Source organism: Somniosus microcephalus, chromosome 7 (genome assembly GCF_052327205.1).
Source record: "Somniosus microcephalus isolate GS21.2 chromosome 7, FLI_Smic_1.0, whole genome shotgun sequence".
Lineage (NCBI taxonomy): Eukaryota > Metazoa > Chordata > Chondrichthyes > Squaliformes > Somniosidae > Somniosus > Somniosus microcephalus.
In genome coordinates, this window is record NC_140993.1 from 42,810,763 (window position 1) to 42,838,201 (window position 27,439).

Consider the following 27,439-nt stretch of genomic DNA (forward strand, 5'->3'; position numbering starts at 1 on the left):
ATGTTTGACACCCTTGCTTCCTTTGCGCTGTGAAGTTTGAACACCCGTCGATCAAGGTGGGGCGCTCCAAGTGTCCCGACCTGATCCGCGACGGCCCCTTATCCCGGCCGGCCGGTGTCCAGTAACCTCCCCCCCCCCCCCCACTCCCGTCCCTTCATTCCCCCCTTGCCCAGTTACAACGCTCAATTGAAAGGAGACGCGCACGGTCATTGCACAGGCGTGACTCGGACCCTGGATGATGAAATGCAGTCAGTTGTGGGAATGTTGAACGCCTGATGGATAAGTTGGCGTGCAATTCCCGGAGGGAAGTGCCATAAAGGGGGAGCGGTGCGTCTTGATGTGAGCCCGCCAGCTGATGTGCAACAAGAGAAATGGGCAGCTTAAAATGGACAACCGAACGACCCGTAGACCCACTCTCTCACAGGTCCGGTAGGTTGTGTACCTGTCCCGACGTTTATCCCCCTCCCCCCCACACACACACACACTTGGTAAGCGACGATGGTTTGTGACTTGCCATTAATGGGTTAATGTTTCCTTCATGCATGCCGCGTCTTAAATCAGGGGGAGAAAGAGAGAGAGCTAAAGGGGACCACAGGCTCCAGTTCATGTCATAACGCAGCAGGAATGAGAGGCAGGCCCGGCACTGGGCGAGCGAACAGAATCCGAGCAAGCACTGGGCTGAGCAGTGCGTAAAGAAGATGCAGGAATCCTTTCTTTTGGAAGACAGCGCATAATATGGAAATACATGTAGGAACATTCATTCCTACACGATTGTCAAACACAGACTTACCATACGGGCGTTAAAATGGGGCAAAACTTCAATGAACTGGAACATATTACAATCTGCCTCTACCCCGAGACAAATAGGAAATCCGTCAATAATAATACGATTAATCTACGCGACAGTTCCTTTTTAAAACGCAGATTGATGCTATTCATCAACGTGTAAAGCACAGGAAGGTTAATCTATGATTGCTGGCGATGCAGCATTGTAGGAATGTACACACAAAAACATAGCATTTTCTTCAGAATGGTGCATTTTTACCCTAGAGAGTTTACAGTGGAAGACTCAAATTGTATTGAAGTGACTGTCGTCTAATAGCTATTAAAATGCATCTCTGCTAATCCAGTTAATTGTCAATTAGGAATAATCTGTTCTAACTCTGGAGGCCTTGGTTAGTCAAGTTCTGTCACCTTTTAGTGATGGGGCGACCACTCGTGTTATTAACATACTTTGTGTGGGTTATTAAATGCGTTATTTTAAACAGTTTAAGGCTGCAATGTGCAAATCACTAAATGGCAATTAGTTTTGGGGTGTTTATCCGATCATCAGGAGAGAAAAGCTGCATTTTAATTAGCGTTAATTACCAAAATATTTGAGGATGTGTGGTTTTTGCAGGCTCGACTGAAAACACGACTGGGACGTCGGAAGCAGCCGAGTCTTTTTAAAGCACCTGCGTGATAATAAGTTTTCAACGTCTGCATGTTTTTTTTAAAAGTTGGCCGGCAGTGAAACTGAGGGCGAGGAATTAAGCAGCAGTTTGATCTGACACTGGAAATCATAGAAATGCCACAAACTCCCGGGGGCTCGATCGAGTGCAGCTCACTTGCTGGCAGAGTTACAGGAAATAGAAGCAACAAAAAAAATCGATAAAAGGCCATATCAAAGATGGCTTTAAGTAAGAGATGATGCATGTTTATGTCATCAAGGGTATTAAAAGAAAGTGATACCTATCTTTTTTATCATTTCAGATTCAATTCTGACCGTTGCGACGTCCGCCTGAAGCGCTGCAGCGATTTGATATGTATCATTTATTTATAAAGTAATTCCCGTGCATTCCGAATAAGCTCGGACCTCACACAGCGTTGGAAGGGGAAACAATTACTACTTCGGGACTCACAGGGTTATTCTTGATATATATAAAATATAAAAAATCAATTCCGGGAATTTACCACAAGGGGGAGACCTAGGACAAAACTACAAAGATTGCAATGAAATCATCTCCAGGTCTCTTTCTATAAAAAAGTCGATCCTGTTATGTCCATGGTCTGGGCTCTTGCTGCTATTTCCTTGGCGTTTCTTGGGACAACTGACCTAGGATGAGGATCACTGAAACCGCGGTGATTGTGATATTTGCCGCCGCGCTGTGGACCGTTAGCGGGTTGGAGGTCGGGCAACCCCCTTGCACCACTCTGGTCCAGGGCAAACTATTCGGATACTTCTCTTCCTCCGTGGTCTTCGCTTCCAACAGCTCGGTTTGCTCGTGGATTATCCAAAACCCCGACCCCAGGAGATACACGCTGTACATGAAAGTGGCCAAGACCAGCAATATCTGCGAGCGCCACCAAATCCGCACCTACCAGTTCGATTCCTTCTTGGCAAGCACCCGCACCTATTTGGGGATGGAGAGCTTCGACGAAGTGCTGAAGCTCTGCGACTCGTCCGCCCGTTATGCCTTCCTGCAGTCCGGCAAGCAGTACCTTCAGATGAAGCGGATCTGGCCCGGGGACGGCGTCCGGTCAAGGGGCAGGGGCGGCCGGGTCAAAGACAAGGAGTTCTCTGCGGAATACCTGGTTGTGGGCAACAGGAACCCCAGCAAAGGGGCTTGCCAGATGCTCTGCAAGTGGCTGGAGACCTGCCTGGCCATCAGCACCAGCGCCCGTCCCTGTGGCATCATGCAGACCCCCTGCTTCTGCTCGAGGGGCGAGAGCATGGGGCAGTCCACCGAAATGTTGGGGTTAAATAAAAAGGGAGACAGTTGTTTGAAAGACGGCGTCTACTTGGAGAATTGCATCAAGAGCCCAAAGGAGAGCAGCGACCCGGATTCCCCCGGTAAGTGAACAGACCGGCTGTAGACTTCTCGCAGCCTTCGTTATGAACAAAAGCACCCACAGAGAACCCTGAGATTTCATGTTTTAGCTCGAAAGAGCTGTTCTTTTTTTAAAAAAATTACCTGCTGCGGTGTTTTTGTACATTTTTTAAAAAAAGGAACCATATTACCCACTCGACTTGAATTGTTTCTATAAACGAGGCGTTTCTGGCCGGCCCTGATTGTGAATAACCTGCAGTGGGTAAGACAGAGACCCACCTGGTCAATTGGTCTGGAGGTTCAAAAATTGACATGTAATTGACCGGCGATCAGCTGGGGAAACCGACAGGGGCGCGAATGTTGGGTTGAATTCAGAATTGCCAGTGGGTTTCTCGCCGGTTTATGACCAGCAAGCAGGAAGCATTTTGACGTATATCACTCATTCCTTAAGCGATTTCGAATAATTAAACTAAACCTTTCATTGTTTCCACGCTTTCCCACTAAATCCCGACTAACATTTTTTTTTTGCAATCCGATTGCAATCCAAGTTCTGTATTTCCGATGACTAGTTTTAAGTGCAACTTTCCAAGCGTTATAATATACTTGTTGATTCTTTTGCAGCCCTGTCTCTCACAATAAAACCGACATCAACTGGGTTTTTTTTTGGAGGGGGGAGGTGTTGTCACAATTTGAGAGCAATTGTGCATTTTTTTCCCAATGAAATGATTATTTAGGTTTATTTTCTGCTTGCCTGTCCTAGCCTTGCTTCTCAAGCAGCTAAGCGCAGAGGGGTTACTGGATTCTGAAAATAATGGACCGCTTTGCTTGTAGAGCTATGAAATTCATGTGCACCTTTTGAAATGCGAAACCGGGCTTCGAAATGACGCCTGTTCGCAGTCAGTTCCTACCCAGGGGTGGCGTACAGACACAATGCAGTACACAGCATTCAGTAGAAGCAAAGATCAGTGTCCGGTGTCTTTCCCCTAATAAAGTTCATTTCCCCTCAGTTTAAACATACATGTTCTTTCAAACGCTGCAACTTCCTCACTGTTGGCCATTTTAAATCGCTCATCCCTTGATGAGGATGCCCGTTTCTTCCCTGCGAGTATTGGCCCTGGCATTCCCTGGGATCTACGCCATTGTCCTGTACCAATACTGTGATAGCAGGAGAAACGTGTCAAACTGTGCACGACAAATGTGTGCAAAACAGAAAGCACAGCGCCGCAGATTCTGCAACTCTAAGATAGAAAATGCGTGAAACACCCAGCAGATCAGGCATCATCTGTGGAGAGAACAGGCAAAGTTAACCTTTCAGGTGTGGACCCTTCATCAGAACTGAAAGAAATTACGACGAAGACCATTTTAAAAAGGAACAGAATAATGGGAAAGAGGGAGGGACACACACACAGAAAGAAATAGAACGACCTGTAGAGTGTTTTAATTGGACAACGGACGATGATTAGATGGTAGAAGTGCTCTTAAGCGCCGTGATAAATGTTTTTGATAAAGTAAACATGGATTAAGCTTGCAACATATGCAACACTTTTGCAGTGTGTTGTAATCATATTTTACAGCCTTCTGAAAATGATTATTGTCTCAGTTTGACTTGTTGAGTGCTCCAGTAAGGGACCATCTAATTGCCATTGTTTTCACAGTACTCTGCGGGAAAGGGGGAAGGGCAGGTAGCCCATGTGCGCTGCTGCTATATATTTACAAAAAAGTCAAATTTTCTTCCTTTTTTGCTGTTTGCCTTGAGGTGCATTGAACGAATGCTTTTTGGATTCTTATAAGAAGGATAGCAATTGCGAATGGCCCACTTTTTCCACAGCTTAGATGTGATATTGTAGCATGTATGCTTGGTGCTGTTACTTGTCAAGATAAGACATGATGATTTATAGCATGTACAGAACAATAGCGAATCAGGAATGTATTAGGAGTCTCACTGCAACACATTTTGGGTGGGTGACAATATCATAACCTGCAAAAGTAAAATTGGCTGGCTTGTATTGACATCGGGTTGTCTACTTTCCCTTAGTATCAAAAAGTTTTGCTATTTTCTTGTTATTTGGCTTGTATCTTTGTCGGTCATCTTTGGTTGCTAGGCATGTCACCAAGCTATTCAATATCTTTAACATATGGTAGGTATTTAGTAAATAAATGGTGAGGTTCACAGCATTTATCTAGTGGGCGCACAAAGCGATGGTTGACAGTCGGTACTGTGCAACTGACAGTAGACCTCTGGTGCAAGAAGTCATCTCAAAACACTGGAGATTGGTTCTAATGAAAAAAAGGCAACTGGTCATTGCAGCTGCACCAGACCATCTCCAGATCTTGATGGCTGAGGTAATTCACAATTATTGGGCGCTTTAAACAAAGTATGTCACTGTCAGGTGACTGTTCTACAATACGTGGATCGTCTAATAGAGAGGGCACCACGAATGATGTGTATCAGAATGAATGTGTGACATATAACAAGGTGCTTGTTTTTGGAAGAGATCCTTTATAAATGATGGATATCACAAAGTGTTATTGTGAGGGCATGTGTCATACAGAAGGTATAATTAGGTATCCAGGAACAACATATAAATGGCAGCAGTGAGCGCTGCATCATGGAGTGAATGTATTTGAGAGATTTGCCATGCTTTTTGATAATCAGCTCGAGACTGATGTAAAAACACGAATATATGGCAGGGGAGGGGGGAAGGGAGATCATGAAATAAAACACTCATGTTGATGAGTGAAATAATTCGTATGCCAATTATATAGTCTAATAGCTCTCCAGATTGTATTATAATGCTCCTTTGTTCTCAGAACTGCAAAAACTGAACTGTACAGAAAGTAATGTTAAAACGTGTATGAGCCTCATGGACAGACAAGTAGTGCAATGCATTAATCTGTCAACACTCTGCAGTGGAGCGCTCGGACACAGACTGACGAGGCATGATTCTCCCTCTAGCCAGTTCCTGATGTCATCAGGACCACTGTGTGTGTGTGTGGGGGGGGGGGGGGGGAGGTGCCTCAGTTGTGCACCCCCTTAATCAGGAATTACTGTGTGGAGAAGCATTGGTATGAAGCCAATGAGACAGAGAAGATCAGAGGAGTTGAGCGCACCCTCGGGTACCCTCATGCATTTGCAGAACACGGTGACTTACGTCCTTTTCAGATTATACGAAGGTAATCTGTGGAATTCCCCAGTCAGGGTTGAATAATGCATATTGCAATTATATATCGGAGCTTTCACTTAGTTACTCTTGCAGGGAAATATTTCAGTTTTCTCCTTTAACCTTTTCGGAAAATTAAATAACTTGGGATAAGTCCATCAATTGTGAATTAAATGCTATCGATTGGAAAGAGCGGCCTCAATTGGCTGAATGGATTTTCTTGTTCCATACGTAAGTTTACGTAAGCGATTTGATGTGCAATTTTAAATAAAAATTCTGAGGGGGGGGGCAGTCAGTGGAAACACTTGAGTGGATCACAGCAATAGCAAATCATTTGCTGCAACAAACCAGCTGCCCTAAGTATGTTCCAGTGGCCAGTGACAGATGCTAAGGTCTGTGATCTAGTCACCTGGCCACTCAGTTAACCATGTTATATGATGCTTAAAAGGTTACTGAAGAGCAGCAGAAAAATAGCACAAAAGGAGGGGCTTTGGGGAAAGGCTCCAGTATATTTATGCTATAAAAACAAAAAATGCTGGAAATACACAGCAGGCCAGGCAGCATCTGCGGAGAGAGAAACAGAGTTAACGTTTCAGGTCGATGACCCTTTGTCAGAATATATACAGAATAAAGTATATTTATGTTGTTGATCGATACAGGTTGAAAGCTTACTGAATTTTATTTTACCTAAGATCTTAGTTCAGAATTGGAAACATGCAGTGCAAGGCTTGCATTGGAAAGAGCAATGATTCTCCTTATTTATAGATCTCGTAAAAATGACCAATGTCATGCAAATTTAATGTATAGTGATTACCTAACTGCTGATTCTGAGTTACGGTGGCCCTTTCCTGAACATAGAAGCTTCATAGCTCACGAGTGTTTTTTTTTGGATATTAAGGGATATGGGGATTGGGCGGGAAAGTGGAGCTGAGGTAAAAGGTCAGCCATGATCTCAGTGAATGGTGAGCAGGCTCGAGGGGCCGTGTGGCCCATTCCTACTCCTAATTCTTATGCTCTTATGTTGCAGAAATGGGTGAGTTGTGAGGATCTTTGACAGGAGTGAGATAACGCCTCCAATTGACTGGCACTGGTGAAGTGTTTTGTTTTTATCACTGGGATTTGTAACTTATTTCGGAGCTGCCACGCCAAGCTCTGGAATTTCTTCCCTAAACCTCACCACCTCTCTCTCTCCTCCTTTAAGATACTCCTTTAAAACCTACCTCATTGACCAAGCTTTTGATCACCTGTCCTAATATCTCCTCCTTTTGTTAGGTGTTAAATTATATCTGATAACGCTCCTGTGAAGCACCTTGGGACGTTTTACTACGTTAAAGGTGCTATATAAATGCAGCTAAATAAAGTTGTTTTTGTTGACTTTTCTTTATTAACAGGATTCAATTGAAGCGAACTATCAGATTACTGAGCAATTGAAGCCAGGGCAATGATAGCTGGCATTCAGTCAGAAAATCCCCAGAAAATGAGTTTAGAATATTTGAATATTAGGTTACTTATATTTATACAGCGTCTATCTCATTGACAAAATATATCAAAGTGATTTACATAATTTATATTTTGGAACGACTATTGTGTTTCAAAGTGGGAGGATGAGTTGACAAAACTATAAAAATAAAGATCCTAACTTTTATAAATAAGGGAATAGAGTGCAAATCAGCTTAAGTTTCAATCAGTTTTAATGTACATATATTTTTCCTAACTACAGTATAATTTTTTTAAGTGATGTAAACTTGAGGCTTGTGGGTGTAATGTGTTTCATCATGTCAATAATTTGGATTTGACATTGCCTTATTCTGACAATGTGCGATATTCTAACCCCCTCCCCTGCTAGTATGTCTCATTTTATTATTGCCATCATAATATACTGAAAAAAAGTCTTCTAAGTCTCCTCCTCCTGCATTGTTTAATGTACCATTCTTTAGCTGTCCGCTGCTCTATCCAGTGATTCCTGCTAGAATGTACAAGTGTGTGGGTCTTGGGCAAGCACAGTATCAGGCTTTGCTCTGATGCCCTCCATGGTTGAACAGCCTACTGACTTTCAATGCCCAATAATGAATGACTAATTGAATGCTTGGTTTCTGTGGAACAGATGCCAGCATGAGTGAGAGTCTTCAGATGAGCAGGGAATTTTAAAAAATGAACTTCATTTTATACCACTACACGTAGTACTTACCACCGGCATCCCGTGGCTGCAGTGTGTGCTGCTTATTCGAAAGCACCTCCCAAACCCGCGACCTCTTCCACCTAGAAGGGCAAGGGCAGCAGGCACATGGGAACACCATCACCTCCAAGTCCCCCTCCAAGTCACACACACCATCCTGACTTGGAAATATATCACCATTCCTTCATCGTCGCTGGGTCAAAATCCTGGAACTCCCCCTCTAACAGTACTGTGGGAGTACCTTCACCTTATGGACTGCAGTGGCTCACCACCACCTTCTCGAGGACAGTTAGAGATGGGCAATAAATGCTGGCCTTGCCAGCGATGCCCATAGCCCATGAACAAATTTTAAAAAGTACTTGTGTTGATGTATGTCGGTGGCAGCATCCCATTCAGAAGTGTGTTAAAAGAATTGCCTTCAAAAATAATGTAAAATGTAATAAGGGCCTTTTACCCAGTCAATCTAACTATTAAAAATAAACACAGCTCTGTTGGTTTTTAAGGAATGCTTTACACATCAAGATAAGGTATATTTCAGATTTCCAGCATCTGCAATGTTTTGCTTTAGTATTGAGTATATTAGTATTGGGAACTGAAGGACTGCCCCATTTTGGGCATCCAATGTCAACATTAAGCACAATTATAACACAAAATCAAGACCCCTCTACTTGGCTTCAATGATATGCTTTACTCCCAACTTCAGAAGAGCAACAGCAACAATAGTAACAATTTGCATTCATGTAGCACCTTTTAACATATGAACTGTCCCAAGGTGCTTCCCCAATAGGTGTAAGAATAAAGTATGCTGAGCTGGAAAGGAGATATTAGAATGGAATAACTAAAGGGATGGGTCTTGACAAGTGGCAAGACAGTGGCGTGAAATTAGGTTCAAGGTGGTTGAACATTTTGTGCTGAAGTTGAGAATAAGAAGAATGGAGCATTTAGGAGGGACTTGAGGAGATTGTAGAGATTAGGTGTGACAAGGCTCTGGAGGGAATTATTTTTAGGTGACAGTGACTATTTTAAATGTGATGTATTGAGGGACCATGAACAAGTGTAGGGCAGTAAGTATAGGGATGATGGATGTGTGTTAGTGCAAGATAGGATCTGTGCAGCAGAGGTTTGGACAAGTCGAGTTTATTGAGGGAAGGAGGGCTTAGCAAGTGCAGCCTTGGAGTAGTCAAATCTCAAAGTAAGGAAGGCAAGCACAAGGGTTACTGTGGGGCAGGGGTTGAGGTAGTGGCCAAGGCAGGCAATGTTGCGGAGGTGAAGTTAAATGGTCTTGGTAATGGATAGAATGTGGGATTTAAAGCTCAACTCAGAATTGAACAGGATGCCAAGATTACGTGCAGCTTGGTTCATCCTGAGAGAGTGGCTGGGGAGGGGGCTGGAATTAATGGCAAGGGAGCAGAGTTTGTGGCGAGGGCTGAAGATGGTGACAAAGGCAATGGCTTTGACCTGCCCACTTTTGAGTTGCAAGAATTTGAGACTCGTCCAAGATTTGATGTCAAACTGGCAGTGTGCCAATATGGAAGGTGGGGGGGGGGGGGTGGTTGGTGGGGGGTGGTGGTTGTCAAAGGGTTTGAGAGAAGTAGTGGAGAGGTAGAGCTGGGTATCAACAGCGTACAAGGGAAAGCTGACCTCAAGCCTGCAAATGATTTCAAGGGACAGCATGTAGATAAATAAAAGAGAAAAGACATTGATCATTCCCCACACAGTCATCTGTGGCCTCTCTGAGTGAGATTGTCAATTACTGCCAAATGAATGTCAGTTTTAGTGCCGTGTGTTGCAGCTATCCAGGAACTGAGTTGAGACTGTCCAACTTCATTTCACATAGAACCCTTGCTGCTACCAGAGGGGTGATAATGTTATCTCATTAGTCTGGGCTGGTTCGGAACCTAAGTTTTAGAGGTGTTTAACCCATTATATCACCCAGTCCCCAACATGATTTATTATATATCAAAGGGATTGTGTATGCACGGTGAATGTTGTGTCATCAAAGTAAAGGAAGTCAGCGCTGAGGAATCAATTATTGTTATACTTTTGCCAACTACTCTTTGTATCAAGTGTTTGCACTGCTGTAGGATTGGTTGCCGAGGGTTTCCTTGGGGATTCTCCCGATCGGTACGGTAACTTTGGAAGGTCGTCGGAAACCACACAAAAACTGCAAGAAAATGTGTTTTGGCCGATCTTCCGCTGAAGTTACGGCGGCCGTTCAAGAAATAAAAAACCCGAGAAAATTTCCAGTGAATGTTCCCTCTGTTCTACCTCAACAATGCGCTTTAACCTCAATGTTAGAAATGTCGCTCCTTCACCAGTGTGACATTTCCATTTCCCAGACAGCCATGCTTGACGTTTCTTTGAATGAGGCATCCAGTTAGTGCCAAATCACTGACATTTTCGCGCAAAAGGGAGCACTTTCCATTCTGCTGGTACCAGTTTCACATCAGAGCCACCTGCTCTAATCCCATCTCCAAGCACTCTTAAATATTTGACTCTTGAATACATTGATCGACTCAACTTCAGTATTTCATTGGCTGTAGAATGCCCTGAGGTGGTGAAAGGCGCTATAAAAATGCACGTATTTCTTTTCAGTCGTCATTTTGAAAACACATTCCAAATTCTAATCATGCCTTGCATGAACAGATTTCTTCCAATCTCCACCTTTATGCTTTAATCATATTAACCTTATGCCCTCTTGTTATTGATTGGTCCGACCAGCGGAAGTCACCTCACGTTTTTTATCTTCTCACACTCTTACACAATTTTGAACTATTATCTTTTCTGCTCCAGTCATCAGAGTACTGTTTTTTCAAGTCTCTCAATATAACTGTATCATCTCATTCCTAATATTATAGACAGTATTTTATCGATGCCATTGAGACCACTGATAGCAGCTTGGATCGACAGTCCCGAATTAACTTCACTTCGAACTCTTAAAACCAGGGAGAGAAGACTTTAATTTCCTACCAAATACTGTAAATCTGCCAAACAAAAGCTTTGCAATTCTCTGCCGTTCTTGAGTTATTTGTAAGATTAACCCAGAAGTGACTTTAAAGCAAGCGGGGCTAATAGAACATCAATGTAAATTTGCAAAAGTGAATTCAAAACAGACCCTAGAACCGATCTCTTTACGTACAGAGTGATAAACATTTAGAATAGTCTTTCATGTACTGGGACATTCAAAATGCAGCTGGATGCCAGGCGGGGAGAGTTAGGATACGCGAGGGATGAGGTTCAATGGGATAAATGCTATTGTCCTATCACTTCCACACCAGTGCTGAGCATTTCTGGATGGGTACTATTCTCTGGCAGTGGACTTCTACTGGGTAATCTTTCATCACTTGGAGTTTGCACTGGGGGTTGTAGAACTCTCAATCCAGCGTTTTAAAATGTCCAATTACATAAGTACATAAGAAATAGGAGCAGGAGTAGGCCATTTGGCCCCTCGAGCCTGCTCCACCATTCAATAAGATCATGGCTGATCTTCTACCTCATCTCCACTTTCCTGCACTATCCCCATATCCCTTGATTCCCTTAATATTCAAAAATCTAGCGATCTCTTTCTTCCCGGACCTCCTGGGAACATTCTAAACATAGTACAGAATTTTTAAATTTTAGGAGATAAACTCCCTTCCTACTGTCTCCTAATATTTACAATTAGCTACCTGGGGAGCACAGCTATGTCAGTGAGATCAGTACAACATGCAGAGGGGTGTAGCCAGCAGCAGAATTCAAGGTTGCTGGCTGGCCCTCTCCCTATCCAGAAATACTGGTTACCGACTGGTACCTGTAAAATATTGGCATTCTAACACAGCAGCAAAGGAGAAATATTTTGTGCAGTTAATTTAACACTGTGCAGTTCTAAGTTACGTAAGCATTTCTAAATTGGACAATCCATGTCAAGTGTGCAGTCTGCCCCATACAGTGCAGGAGAAAACAGCAAGGGAACTGCATTCCTTTCCAGTTCAGAGGCAGCTGTAAATTGAAGAATGATTTATTTTATAAAGCAGTTGCCTTGCAGGTTCTACATTTTTCATTCATACGTCTGATTTGAATGTATGGTTAGCTCCTGTGATGGTCCAATGGGTAAAGACACCCTTTGGTGTAGTATTGAGCCATATAGACCAGAAGACCAGTTTCAGGCCCTGGTCTATACTGAGTTAACAGTTCTCAGCCATTGCTCCAATTGACTTTATTTCTCCTGTGCTAGTGAATGCTTCTGGCCACTAGCTAGTGTGAGTGTGAGGATGAGCAGGTGAGAATAGATTGTTTTAGCTTTTGATGTTCTGTGCAGTTGCTGATGCTGCCTGGGCTGTCATTTAAAGAATGATTACTTGGGCAAGGTTACTGAAAAGCTACCAGCACTCATGAAAGTAAGAGGAAAAGTGACAATATTGGAGGGCAACCCAATAAAAAATGGTGTTTAAAATAATATTTGTTTGCTCAATGACAAGTTACATTTAAGCAGAGCGCCTTGTTTCTGCAGGAGGTCAAAATTTCAAGCAAGTATTAGCCTGAGTACATAACTAGGTCCAACTGACACAAGCTACAAAGACAGCCTGGCTGTGTTCAAGAGTAGCAGAAATAAAGAATGCACAGTAGAGTCATATTGTGTGTTAGCTCTGACTGTGAATAACATTCCCATTTACCTGAGGGCCATCGAGTTCCTTTTTCCTTATTGAGACAGGTCTCTTTTGGAATACATTACCAGTATTGAAATACAATGTCAGATCGAGGTTTACGCAGGTTTTTTTTGGGGGGGGGGTGGGGGTGGGGTAGATGGGGCGCGTTGGGAGTCCCTGAGTCAATTCATGAACAACTGTAATCTCCAAATTGCAATTGCAGAATCCTAATTACAATAATATCCCTAATACATTTGTTCTGTTTAAATCAGCAAGGTAGTATAATACACTGATTGCTGTGTGTTTAACTCTGTGTTATGAATGATTGTAACCTGAAATAAAACCAGAGAGTGCATGGAAAAACAAATCAATCAGTATCTGAAAGACCAAAGGTAGGCTGAGTGTTTCAAACTGACTCCTTGTCAGAACTGGTATGCGCAAGCTAGAGAAGCTGATTTCTTGGGGATGGAACATGACCAATCAGGACATAACCAAGAAGTAGAAGAGAAAACAACAGGCAGTGGTCAAGAATTCAAATCAACAAACAGCTCTGATGATCTATTAAAAGATTTTGAAGAGTTAGAAGGAGAGATGCAAAATACTGCGCACTGTCTAGAGGTCAGTTCAAGTGACTGGATATATATGTGGGGATTTGAAAGACAAAGGAGCGGTTCATAAATGGAAAGGTAAACAGCAGAATATTATTGGCATCTGCTAGGAAAATATATTCTGGGTTGTTTCGCAGTTTAAAAATGCTCACACTCTACATATCGAAGTGAAACTTCTGATCAGTGCAGTTCATGTATGAACGTTTATTGCATTATTAATCAGTCCTGTGTGCACGATTGTTGCATAGGCATTAAATGGGTTAACATCTGTGTCAACATAGTACACACAGGAATGTAGTACAAGCACATTAAATACTTGTACATAAATGTCTCCAATCAGAAGTTCTGCTCTATAGATTTTAATATGAGTGAGTCAAAGTATATGTGCCCTATTCCACCATATCTTCAAATAAATGGGCTAAGGGACAACTATTTTCAGCGGTTTATGTGGAAGTGTCATCTCGTGACATTATGCGAGTTAGGCTTAAGATTCATGGAAGGTTTGCAATTGATATTTTTTTGGGCTCTGACTTACACTGATATCATTGCTACAGTGATTTGGAAGCAATGCCCAAGCACAATTCAATGATGTCACTCTACCTCTGGCAACTGCAACCTGTGTAATAAATTTTAGCAAAGCCATGGAGCAACCCACGTTACATTTCTCCATCCATCACTTTGAATACAGCAGAGTGCAGTCAGCAGCTTGTGTGATATTGTCATATCCAGTAAACTTTTTTTAATATATTCGTTCCTGGGATGTGGGCATTGCTGGCAAGGCCAGCATTTATTGTCCATCCCTAATTGCCCTTTAGAAGGTGGTGGTGAGCTGCCTTCTTGAACTGCTGCAGTCCTTGTGGTGAAGGTACTCCCACAGTGCTGTTAGGGAGGGAGATCCAAGATTTTGACCCAGCGACGATAAAGGAATGGCGATATATTTCCAAATCAGGGTGGTGTGTAACTTGGAGGGTGTTCCCATGCGCCTGCTGTCCTTGTCCTTCTAGGTTGTAGAGGTCCCGGGCTTTGGAGGTACTACCGAAGAAGCCTTGGCGAGTTGCTGCAGTGAATGTTTAAGGTGGTGGACGGGGTGCCAATCAAACTGACACAATACACACAAAAGATTGTGGGGATTATTTTAACCTAATCCTTGTTATGATCTGGGACGCACTGTCTGAAAGGGCGGTGGAAGCAGTTTCAATAGTAACCTACAAAAGGGAATTGGATAAATACTTGCAAAGGAAACATTTGCAGGGCTATGAGGAAACAGCAGGGGACTGGGACTAATGGGATAGCTCTTTCGAAGAGTCATCACAGGCACAATTGGCCAAATGGCCTCCTTCTGTTTAGTATGATTCTATTATTCTATGGTTCTATGAACCCGCCCGGTGGAAAGCTGACAGGATTGAGGTCGGCCGCCTGTTTTGCACCCTGACCGATTTTTACACTCCGCCTGATTTTTACACACCGCCCGCGTTTTGCTCTCCATTTACTTCAGTGGCGAGTAAAATCAAGCTGGATGTAAAACAGGCAGCCGATCCAAACTCTCCCAAAGAGTTAGGTTAAAAACGCCACCTGTGTTTCAGGTAAGTTTGTTGCTTCTGATGCTTACAGGCAGGAAATGCTTAGGGAAACAGTTTCCTGAATTAGACATGAATTGGGTTGTGCTGCCTTAAAATAGGTTTACTAATAAATAAATTGCAAGAAAAAAAGCTGATCCATTCAGAACTTGGTTCACAGAGCCTGGTAACTGGGGAATTGTGTAGTACAGGTATTTATTGTTTGTGTAACATTTGAAAAAGCTAGGGAGGAGTGCTTCTTTAATCGTAAGATCCCTGGATGCATACATAATAGTTGCTCATTAAACTACTTTATCCATTACTAATGAAAGAAACACATTTTGTAATATTTGCAAGATGACATTTTTTTCTCTGACCCAGATTTATGCAACAGATTTCCATTGGTCTCTGCTTTTTCCATTAGAGCTAACAATTGATGTAGATTTTAATGTGTCTATCTGGCCAGTGGTGCTTGTTCTAGTTTGAGGGTTGTTCTCATTAGGTCAGTGACCCAGTTCTAGAATGATGGATGTCCACATCAGGATGACTCTGTTCTAGAATATAAATTATTCACATCAGGACAATGGCCTTCATTCTGGAGAAAGTGTTGCTAGCAGAGGACCAATGATTGCATGTTCCTCTTATACATGTTCTCCAGGTTAGAGCGCTGTAGATTCCAAATAATGCTGGTAACTGTAAACTAATGAGTGAGTTTTGATTTGATTCAATTTAAATTAATGCTCATTTAATAACATTTGGTATTCCCATTTTTCTCAGCTTATGAAGAGACTGAGAGAGAATCTATTCCAACTTATGAGTGTGCTGAACCTTGGTTGCTCAGCTACTGCATTAAATATTCATTCTGAGTTTAGCACTCAGTGAATGTTCTGATAAGATCTGATTCTTAGTCTGGGTTGAGTCATCTGATCTCGGGCACAAAACCAGTCTATGTTTGAGATCAGCATAATGTGGGAAAGTGTGAGGTTATCCACTTTGGTAAGAAAAATAAAAAAGCAAATTATTATTTAAATGTAGAGAGTTTACAAAATGCTGCAGTACAGAGGGACCTGGGGGTCCTTGTGCATGAAACACAAAAGGTTAGCAAGCAGGTACAGCAAGTAATCAGGAAGGCAAATTGAATGTTGGCCTTTATTGCAAGGGGGTTGGAGTATAAAAGCAGGGAAGTCCTGCTACAACTGTACAGGGTATTGGTGAGACCACACCTGGAGTACTGCATACAGTTTTGGTTTCTTTTTTTAAGGAGGGATATATTTGCATTGGAGGCAGTTCAGAGAAGGTTCACGAGGTTGATTCCTGAGATGAAGGGGTTGACTTATGAAGAAAGGTTGAACAGGTTGGGCCTATACTCTTTTGGAGTTTAGAAGAATGAGAGGTGATCTTATTGAAACAAATAAGATACTGAGGGGGCACGACAAGGTAGATGCAGAGAAGATGTTTCCCCTCATGGGGGAATCTAGAACTAGGGGGTATAGTTTCAGAATAAGTGGCCGCCCATTAAAAACTGAGATGAGGAGGAATTTTTTGTCTGAGAGGGTTGTAAATCTGTGGAATTCTCTGCCCCAGAGAGCTGTGGAGGCTGGGTCATTGAATACATTTAAGGTGGAGATAGACAGATTTTTGAACAATAATGGAGTCAAGGGTCATGGGGAGCGGGCAGGGAAATGGAGCTGAGCCCAAGATCAGATCAGCCATAATCTCATTATATGGCGGATCAGGCTCGAGGGGCCGAATGGCCTACTCCTGCTCCAATTTCTTATGTTCTTATCAGCGAATTCATAGAATTACATAGAATGTACAGAATAGAATCAGGCCATTCGGCCAACTGATCCCTGCCGGTGTTTATGCTCCACACAAGCCTCCTCCCCTCTCCACCTAACCCTATCAAGATAACCATCTATTGCTTTCTCCATAATGTGTTTAGTTAGCTTTCCCTTAATGCATCAACACATTAAGTACATGCTATAATTGTCCTCAATACCTTTGGACTAAGGAAGGAGAGGAAACTCAAGGTTCCCATTTCGGATGACTATTCAGTAACCTGTTGGAAAATGGACAAGCGTGGACATGGGTAAAGGCAAAATCAGGCCCACACCCTCCTCCCTCAAGGTTTAATGGACTGCCAACACTTATTGTCTATCGGTTCAAACATGAATAATGGCCTGGGCAAGGTACAGGAAGGTGGCCATGAGGGGAGGGGCAGAAATTAGAAGGGAAAATAAAATGGAATCATATACGATTGCACTCACTGAAAACACTCTTCCACTTTTCAATGATTTTTACAGGTTTTCCTTTTGTGCAATTCCTTTCAGGTAGAACGATGGCTGGGGAACTGGGTAAAAGTTTTTTAATTAGTTTGAGCAGCCTCAACTCAATTCTCCTTGAACACAATTCAGAATTGTCCTCAATTCAACAATAATTGTGCAGCTGACCTTCAAATGCAATGACAAAAAGTGAATGTAATATTCCAAGTGCACTAGCAGGAGAAATGTAGCAAAAAGAAGCCTAAGTATTGATATACAAGAAATTCTGGACATATCTGCAATTTTAGTAATAATTGCAACTTAGGGGGCGATTTTGCCAGCCCTGGGGAGGCGGGTATGGAGGCGGGACTGCTGGGAAAATGGCAGAATTTGGGGTCGGATGCCCAACCCGCCCCCAACCCGCCTCTGTGCCATCTTGCCAGGAGGCGCGTAGCCGACCCGCACTGGGTCCTGTCTCCTTGGAGGCAGGAAGGGGATTAGTGCCACTTAAGAGGATTATCCCCATTTTGAGACTTGAGGTGCGGGCTTCCCGAAGGTTGCGAACCCCGCCAGGGTCACCGAGGCGAGTAGTGGGTCTGCGGGGGCCGGAGGGGTTCAAAAGTGTGCTGTGAAGGTAAGTGATGGGTGCAAGTGTGGAGAGGTGAGTATGTGAGGTAAGTGGAAAGTGTTAGTAAAAGTTTACTTACCTTTGTTTCTTCCTGCAGGCTTCAAGATTTGGGGATGCGGAGAGTCTCGCACCTCCGTGGCAGAGATGACAGATGGCCGTTGCATTCTCCAATGCAAGAACCATCTAATGTCTGCAAAAGAGGTTTGATAAATCTTGAATTCAAGAACTCATCAAACTACATAGAATGTCAGTGTTTGACAGCTTCACAGAGCAGTCAAACGATGACAAATCATCTGTCAAAATTTTTTGACAGATGAAACATCATACGCTGACGTTCTCTGTCACCGGCTTCCCCTTAATTGGCCTAAGCCCGCTGGGAGGGCTTAACAAGGTCAATCAAGGGAAAATAGCGTGGGATGGCCAGAAGTTGATGGAGGCGGGACTGAAACCCGACAAGTGGGAGTCCCGCCTCCAAAGGCTCCCCATTGGCAAAATCCAGCCCTAAGTATCTATCATTGTTTTAAAAAAAAATCATTCTCAGGATGTGACATCGCTGGCAAGGCTAGAATTTATTGCTCAGCCCTAAGAAGATATTGGTGTGCCAGTCCAGTGGTTGGATACAACTGAATGGCTTGCCAGGCTACTTCTGAGGGCAGTTAAGAGTCAACAGCAGCGTGGGACTAATGTCACATACATGTCAGGCCAGGTTCCAGTGCCAGTGAATACCGTTGGTTTCTCCCCAGAGTTATGGTGGGAGATGGGTAGAACCCGTGAAAAATTTTGGGGCCAGTGTTTGCAAGGGGCAGTGCTTCCAACACTGTGGAAAGGTGGCACCAGCCGGATAGGGCATGGAATGTTCATCAGCCAGCAGGGATCCACGTGTCGCATAAAACGGGTGGAGTGTGTGAGTGACCAGTTGTGATGTGGTGGGTTCCTGGCTGTCATTAGCTGCCTCAGCCTAATCATTGAGACCCCTATAAGAAGAGAAAGGGAGCTTTTTTTTTTAAACAAGGCTTTCAGCAATAACTCGCCAAGCTTCTTCAACAGCGCCTCCCTAAACCTGCAACCTCCACCACCTAGAAGGACAAAGGCAGCAGGCGCATGGGAACACAATCACCTCCAGGTTCCCTTCCAAGTCACACCCCATCCTGACTTGGATATATAGCACCATTCCTTCATCATCACTGGGTCAAAAACCTGGAACTCCCTCCCTAACAGCATTGCAGGAGTACCTTCACCACATGGACTCCAGCAGTTCAAGAAGGTCCATCACCATTTCTCAATGGTAACTAGAGATGAATAATAAATGCTGGCCTTGTCAGCGACACCCACATCCCGAGAATGAATTCAACAAAACCTTCTAAAAGAGATGAGATGGCAATAGATTGTGTTCTGTTGCTCATTCCTTCGTACTGTTGACACAGGTGTGCTCTCACCCCAGGTGAGTGAAACCCTGCTATTCTACAACTCTTACAAAGCACAGCTAAAAAGCAAATTTTTTTAAATAAAAGACCATTCTTTGCACTTCTTTGTTTCATGATGTGAAGGCATTTATTATTGCGGTTGTTATATGTCGATGAACGTTCATCAGTAGCAAAGTAAATCTCAGCCCTTAAACCTCAACTCCACTCTCTGTCCTGTTTTAATCTTTGTTCAGTTTTGGCTTTGGCATAAATCAGCAGCTTTAAGGGAAGTGTGTCAGTCAGCTTTCGGAGAGCAAATGGTCTCTCTGGATCATGTATTAATTAAGGCCTAGAGGGCAGACTTGCTCCTTTGCCTCAATCACATACTGTAGCTTTGAACCAGGCGAATAAGAACAGACCAGGATGATTATCTCACTCCTGTTATTTTTCCTCCCTCCATTTGGGGGAACTGACTAGATGTCTGCTGGACAAACATTTGAACTGCAGGAAAAAGTGATTGATTATTGATGCACTGTATAGCAAGAAGAATGAATAATGTTGCTGCATATGATATTATTGGCAAGGAATTAAATTTGCTGTTATTTTTATCAGCAAAAGCAGACATCTAATTTTGTCACTGTTACTTCATGTGATGCAGTAGTAGAGATAAACCACATTTTTGGTCTTGAAAGGGTGTCAAAATTCCATCACACCATTGCAAGGAAGAACCTTGTATGAGGAGAGATTGGGTCGATTGGGCTTATACTCGCTGGAGTTTAGAAGAATGAGAGGGGATCTCATTGAAACTTATAAAATTCTAACAGGACTAGACAGACTAGATGCAGGAAGGATGTTCCCGATGGCGGGGGAGTCCAGAACCAGAGGTCACAGTCTAAGGATAAGGGGTAAGCCATTTAGGACAGAGATGAAGAGGAGTTTCTTCACCCAGTGAGTGGTGAACCTGTGGAATTCTCTACCACAGAAGGCAGTTGAGGCCAATTCATTAAATATATTCAAGAAGGAGTTGGATATGTTTCTTAAGGCTAAAGGGATCAAGGGGTATGGGGAGAAAGCAGGGACAGGCTACTGAGTTTGGATGACCAGCCATGATCTCATTAAATGGCGGAGCAGGCTCGAGGGGCCGAATGGCCTACTCCTGCTCCTATCTTCTATGTTTCTATGTTTCTAACCTCCTAGTGGTGGGCTACACAGCAATATTAGGGGTGAGATGACTGAAAGATCTACAACAGACGATGAGTTAAAAGAGTGCATGGTGTGTGTGGGGAGATAGGGCTGGACTAAGCTGCAAAGGTAGGAACGTGAGAGACTGTTGGGGGAAGGGGTGGGGAAGGGAGGTAAAGGTGAGGATAAGAATTTTGAAATCAATTGCCTGAGGAAACAAGGTGTCAATGCAGGTTTGCAAGGATTGGGGTGATAGTTGAGCCAGATTTTGCGCATGGGTGGCAGGAGTCCTAGATGAATTGGAGCTTGTTAGGTCGAGCTCAGGAGGCCACTGAGAAGGAAATGTAGAATCTAGAGGTTTTGGATGAGCGTTTCCGTGCAGTGAGGATGAGTTAGGCGTGGAGACAGGAGATGTTTTGGAGGCAGAAGTAGGAAGACTTGGTGATGGGCTGAAAGTGGGGGTTAAGCCGGACTCAGTTTTAGCCCAGAGCACGAATCAAGTGGGTTGGGGGAGGAGGCCAGTTGAACACCAAACCCCCCAACCTCAGCAGCGTGAGGCCTGGGCAATTGTAATGGACAGAAAGTGGGAACTGGCCGGTGGGCGGTATCAGAATGTTAAGTAACAGGAGGCCACCAAACGAAGGAACAGTCGTCTGGCCTTGGGTAAGTCATGGGGAGGGGGTTTAGAAGGGTCTCGGGTTCGGAAAGTGGGGGGGTGGTGGGGGGCAGTGCCTGGGACATGGAAGGTCTAAACTTTCCTCGTAGGGCCTGGAGGACCCCATTCTTTGTGGCCACACAAGGAATGTAAAAAAAAAAAGTTTTTTAAAAAACATTCCTTGTTGGAGCCTTTTCCTGCTGTCTGCACCTGGCGAGAAAACCGCAACACTTTCTCCACTCAGGCCACGAGTCAAAATTGCAGTTGGGCCTCAATGACGTCGTCAGACCCCGATCTGCTTTTTTAAAGAATGCCCTTACTGGTTTCAGGTGGCTGCCCTTGCTGCCTGCTCAGAAGTGCAGGTTAAAAGAGAAGAGAGAGGGAACAGTGTGGGACATTGGAGGAAAGTCTTCCGGACAATTTTAATTGCCCACCCACCCAGTTTCCACTGGGTGGGTAGGGTTAAAATAGCCCCATAAGATTTTGTACCATTGGATTAAATTTGGCAGGGGTAAAAAGGATGGCTTTGTTCTTGCCAATATTGAGCTGCAAGGAACTCTGGCACAACCACAAGTCGATGCTAGATTGTATGCCTTTTCCCTTAATTAGCACTGTCGGTTCCAAAATGTTAAAAACATTTTTTAATAGCTTCCTGTGTCTATGTTTGAACAAATTGCCTGCAGGTCAGTATTAACCTATATTTAAGTTTGCTTTGCTGTATTTTATTTTTCAGTGCAGTTAACAAAATGTCACCGCTGTGCAGCAATCTAAGAAGAGAGAACTTACACAGCAGATGGTCTTCAGTAGATACTTTTTAGCAAACAATTTTTAAATACTCAGTCAGTTGTTAAGAGGAAGGGAATTTCATCTGTGGGCTGGTAATGTAAGTGGCGGCATTGTTTCCCACTTGTCCGAATGGTGGTGATTCTAAGTCCCTGGGCTGCCAGGCACTCAAAATCTGCCTGCTGCAGTTAGGGTGGGCTTTCCAACAGGATATTAGATGAGGTCATAGAATCATAGAGTCATAGAGTCATAACGGCACAGAAGGAGGCCATTCGGCCCACCGAGTCCGTGCTGGCTCTCTGTAGAGCAATCCAGTCAGTCCCATTCCCCCGCTCTATCCCCATAGCCCTGCAAGTTCATTTCCCTCAAGTGCCTATCCAGTCTCCCCTTGAAAACATTGAGTGTCTCCGCTTCCACCACTTCCGTCGGCAGCGAGTTCCAGGTCATCACCACTCGCTGCGTAAAAACGTTTTTCCTCACATCCCCCCTGTATCTTTTGCCCAAAACCTTAAATCTGTGTCCCCTAGTCCTTGTACCATCAACTAGTGGGGACAGCCTTTCCCCGACTAGTTTATCCAAACCCATCATAGTCTTGTACACCTCTATCAAATCACCCCTCAACCTCCTTTGCTCTAATGAAAACAAATCCAGCTTCTCCAACCTGTCCTTATAGCTAAGATCCTCCATCCCCGGAACCATTCTGGTAAATCTCCTCTGCACCCTCTCAAGGGCCTTCACATCCTTCCTAAAGTGTGGTGTCAGTGATAGAGAAAGGTAAATTGAATGGGACTTAATCCCTGTTTACTTGAAAAGCGCAAATGTCACAATTGAGCTGAATGCTCCTGGAGGGTTCTGTTGGTGAGTGAACTGCCCAGTGTGGAACTGAATTATACAGACAAGGAAGGTCTCAGATTTAACCCCAAATGTGTTAGTTGATCTCAGCTGAGGGTGATGGGGAAATAGGGGTGTTGATGCTGGGCTCATCACCCCTTGGCCAGGGTTGAGACAAAATCTGTCAGGAATCCTGGTCCTAATTACTATTGTGCATGTATGTGGATGTTGGAGTGATGCCCCCTCCTCCAGATAAGTTGAATAACTTTTTAATAGTCACTACTTGTGCTCACACATAGGAAATGGCCACCTGGCGGGGGACTGGAGATTAGTTGAGTCATTGGCTTCAAGAGAAGCGGGGCGGGGGGGACGCGGGGGGAGAAAACAGAGAAAAAATATTGAGTGGAAACAGCAGAGCCTAGTCAGCTCAGACTATTCATAGAATCATAGAAATTTACAGCACTGAAGGAGGCCATTCAGCCCATCTTGTCCGTGCCGGCTGACAAAGAGCTATCTACCCTAATCCCACTTTCCAGCACTAGGTCCATAGCCCTGTTGGTTACGGCACTTCAAGTGCATATCCAAGTACTTTTTAAATGTAATGAGTGTCTCTGCCTCTACCACCCTTTCAGGCAGTGAGTTCCAGACCCCTACCACCCTCTGGTGAAAATATTTCTCCTCAAATCCCCTCTAAACCTCTGACCACTTACTTTAAATCTATGCCCCCTGGTTATTGACCCTTCTGCTAAGGGAAATAGGTCCTTCCTATACACTCTATCTAGGCTCCTCATAATTTTATACACCTCAATAAGATCTCCCCTCAGCCTCCTCTGTTCCAAAGGAAATAACCCCAGCCTATCCAATCTTTCCTCATAGCTAAAATTCCCCAGCCCAGGCAACATCCTTGTAAATCTCCTCTGCACCCCCTCTAGTGCAATCACATCCTTCCTGTAATGTGGTGACCAGAACTGCATGCAGTACTCTAGCTGCGGCCTAACTAGTGTTTTATACAGTTCAAGCATAACCTCCCTGCTCTTATATTCTATGCCTCGGCTAATAAAGGAAAGTATCCCGTATGCCTTCTTAACCACCTTATCTACCTGTCCTGCTACCTTCAGGGATCTGTGGCCATGCACTCCAAGGTCCCTCTGAGCTTCTGCACTTCTCAGTGTCCTACCATTTATAGTGTATTCCCTTGCCTTGTTATCCCTCCCCAAATGCATTACCTCACACTTCTCCAGATTGAATTCCATTTGCCACTGTTCTGCCCACCATACTAGTCCATTGATATCTTCCTGCAGTCTGTCTACTATTGTAGACTCTCGTTGTCCCTTGACCCCTGCATGCTTTGGGCCCAATCCTGTCGCACGTGCCAGTTCTTAGGCTGAGTACAGCAGTCATGTTCTGTACCCTTCCTAGCCGCAGTGTACACTGCAACTAAACCCTTCCAGTTTGTATCAGCAACTCCATATGAGTTGTTGATCCTCTGAGCTATTTTGCAGCATGATGTTCTCTTTTCCTATCTGACTGTTTATGTATTAACATTTCTTCATTGTCAAGTGACATTTCCTTCTTTCTGAGTGGCACAATTTTGAAGAAGAGCAGGGGAGTTATTCCCGGTGTCCTGGAAATATTTATCCCTCAACCAACATCACTAACACAGATTATCTGGTCATTATCACACTGTTGTTTGTGGGAGCTTGCTGTGTGCATATTGGCTGTCAAGTTTCCTACATTACAACAGTGATGACACTTCAAAAAGTACTTAACTCGATGTAAAATGCGATGGGATGTTCTGAGGTCATGATAGGTGCTCCAGTGTAGTGCTGAGGGAGTGCTGCACTGTCGGAGGTGCCGGCTTTCAGATGAGATGTTAAACCAAGGCTCCGTCTGCTCTCTCAGGTGGATGTAAAAGATCCCATGGCACTATTTTGAGGAAGAGCAGGGGAATTATCCCTGGTGTCCTGGCCAATATTTATCCCTCAATCAACATAACAAAAAAACAGATTATCTAGTCATTATCACATTGCTGTTTGTGGGAGCTTGCTGTGCTAAAATTGGCTGCTGCGTTTCCCACATTACAACAGTGACTACACTTCAAAAGTACTTCATTGGCGGTAAAGTGCTTTGAGACGTCTGGTGGTCGTGAAAGGCGTTATATAATTACAAGTCTTTCTTTTTCTATATAAATGCAAGTTCTTTCTTTACTAATCTTTAGTCATGCACTGTGTTGGAGAAGTCAAACAAAGGGTTAAAGAAACCCCCTGCATGCTTTGAGCCCAATCCTGTTGCACATGCCAGTTCTTAGGATGAGTACAGGTTAAAAGAAACCGCAAAAGAGAACTTTAAGTAAGGAATGTTCACACTTAAGATGTTGCCAGAAAGCTTTAGGAAAAGAATTCTGGAAGCTGGGGTGCCAAATTGAGGCAGGGTTGTAGGCATTTGATGAATTGCACCAAGGGAGTGATTGGTTGTGGATTCGTAACTGCAGAATCCAGGTGCACAATAAGACCTCAATCTCAGCAGCACTTGAGTGCCAAGGGACAGGGAAAAAAAATGAATGAAAAACGGTCAGATATGGAAACACAAATTTCACGTGAATTTTTAAATTTAATGGCGCATACTCGGAGCTTTCTGGTTAACTGCTGTACCAGCGAGAAGATGAATGGAATCTAACACCAAAGCAAACTTTCCATAAATAATAAGAAAGAAAAATCACAAAGGCTTTGCAAAGCTGCTAACTGGAGACATACCCGAGCAGCAAAGTTTGCACACTCAGTTGATATCCTTAATGTTTTATGAACAGTGACAGTTCATGAGGAACAAGAATTTGATAAAGACCTGTATGAAAAATTGTTTTAATTTTGAGCTGTCTGACACAGGACCATAATGACTTGCTGGCATTCATTTTCATGGACTATATACGGAGGCAATGTCTAAGGTTAGAGTCACATTAGATTTAAAGCTGTAATTATAAGGATCAGCTCAGGATCCAATTAGAATTCCTACATAGTCTGACTTTGACTACTTTAGGAGTGCACTCACAGTCCAACTGTAGCATGAGAGCAAAGTGGTTTGGCTTCACACTAATGCTGCAGCTGGAAGCTGGTATCAGGGCTTGACCTGAGGATGGAATAAGCTGAGTGAGATAAACTGGAGGAGGTAGTCTAACTCCACTTAAGCTGGATAATCAGTTCTGGTCTTGGCACCTGATTTGTGGGCCAAGTTTAGCACCTCCGTGACGTGGTTTCAGCTAAATGTGTGGAATGTGAAAGCAGCCGAAGAATATTTGCAAAGACCAGATTGTGTCTTAGTATGAAACATTTTGGGTACCTCTTCGTGAGTTGCTGTCCTCGTGCTACAGTTTGTTGTTCTGTGGCTGCAATCAGAGCAACAAGTCAATTTAAAAGAAGAAACATTTTACTTTTACATTTCGTCAGTGATGGCAAGAGGGAATGTGTGTTCGGACACTGGTCAGCTGGAAGGTGAGCAACTTTAATGCTCTTGTGATGAATATAAATCCAGGTGAGTGGAGAATATTCCAGCAAATTCACCACTTGTGCTTTCTAGATGGTGGAGAGGCTCCGAGGGAGACAAGAAATGAGTCAGTCGTCGCCGAACAACTGACCTCCATCCTGCTCGTGTAATCAGAATGTTGATATTGCTTCTCCATGTGCTGGGGTTGTTGCAGGTACTGCTGGGGGTGGTGAGGATACCTCTGGGGATGGTGGAGGTTCTTCTGGGGGTGGTGGTGATGGGTCATCGTCGTCGCTTCCTGCCGAGGCGAGGTCCTTTATGGACACGGTGTCTTCACGCCCGTCGGCGTGCTTGACGTACGCATACTGTGGGTTTGCGTGGAGTAGGTGTACTGCCTCCACGAGGGGATCCGTTTTGTGGCCCCTCACATGTTTCCGTAACAGGACTGTCCCTGGGGCGGAGAGCCACGAGGGTAGGGATACTCCTGAGGTTGATTTGCGGGGAAAAACAAACATCTTCTCGTGAGGAGTGGCGTTAGTAGCAGTACACAGTAGCGACCTTATCGAGTGGAGTACGTCTGGGAGGACCTCCTGCCAGCGGGAGGTGGGGAGGCCTTTCGACCTTAGTGCTAAGGTGACCGCCTTCCACACTGTCGCGTTCTCCCTCTCCACTTGCCCATTACCCCGGGGGTTATAACTAGTGGTCCGACTCGTGGCTATCCCCTTTGACAGCAGGTATTGGCGCAGTTCATCGCTCATGAACGACGCCCCCCTGTCACTGTGGATGTAGTTGGGAATGCCGAACGTGCAAAACAGGTTGCCGAGGCACTTGATGACCGTGGCACTGGTCATATCTGGGCAGGGGTAGGCGAATGGGAAGCGAGAGTACTCGTCCACAATGTTGAGGAAGTACACATTGCGGTTGGTGGAGGGGAGTGGTCCTTTGAAATCTAAGCTCAGGCGCTCGAATGGCCGTGTAGCTTTGATCAGGTGGGCTCGGTCGGGCCTGAAAAAACGGGGCTTGCATTCCGCACAAGTGCGGCAGTCCCTGGTCATAGACCGGACCTCCTTGATGGAATAGGGCAGGTTACGGGATTTTATAAAGTGGAATAGCCGGGTGACCCCCGGGTGGCAGAGGCCATTGTGGAGGCCCTGTAGCCTGTCCCCCTGGATGCTGGCACACATCCCTCGTGATAGGGCGTCGGGGGATTCGTTGAGGGCCCCCGGCCTATATATTATGTCATACTCAAACGTGGAGAGTTCGATCCGCCACCTGAGAATTTT

At 44.2% G+C, this 27,439-nt stretch overlaps 1 protein-coding gene across 7 annotated transcripts in view; it reads left to right on the forward strand.

Annotated features, from left to right (window-relative positions):
- The first annotated feature begins 1,753 nt into the window (after window positions 1-1,753).
- adgrb1a (adhesion G protein-coupled receptor B1a) overlaps window positions 1,754-27,439 on the forward strand; it is a 658,584-nt gene continuing 632,898 nt past the window's right edge. For all 7 annotated transcript variants that reach the window (XM_085992449.1, XM_085992450.1, XM_085992451.1 and 4 more), the window contains exon 1: window positions 1,754-2,833. In XM_085992449.1, coding sequence (XP_085848575.1) covers window positions 2,101-2,833 — 733 coding nt within the window. In that variant the 5' untranslated portion in view covers window positions 1,754-2,100. The remainder of the gene's footprint in view (window positions 2,834-27,439) is intronic.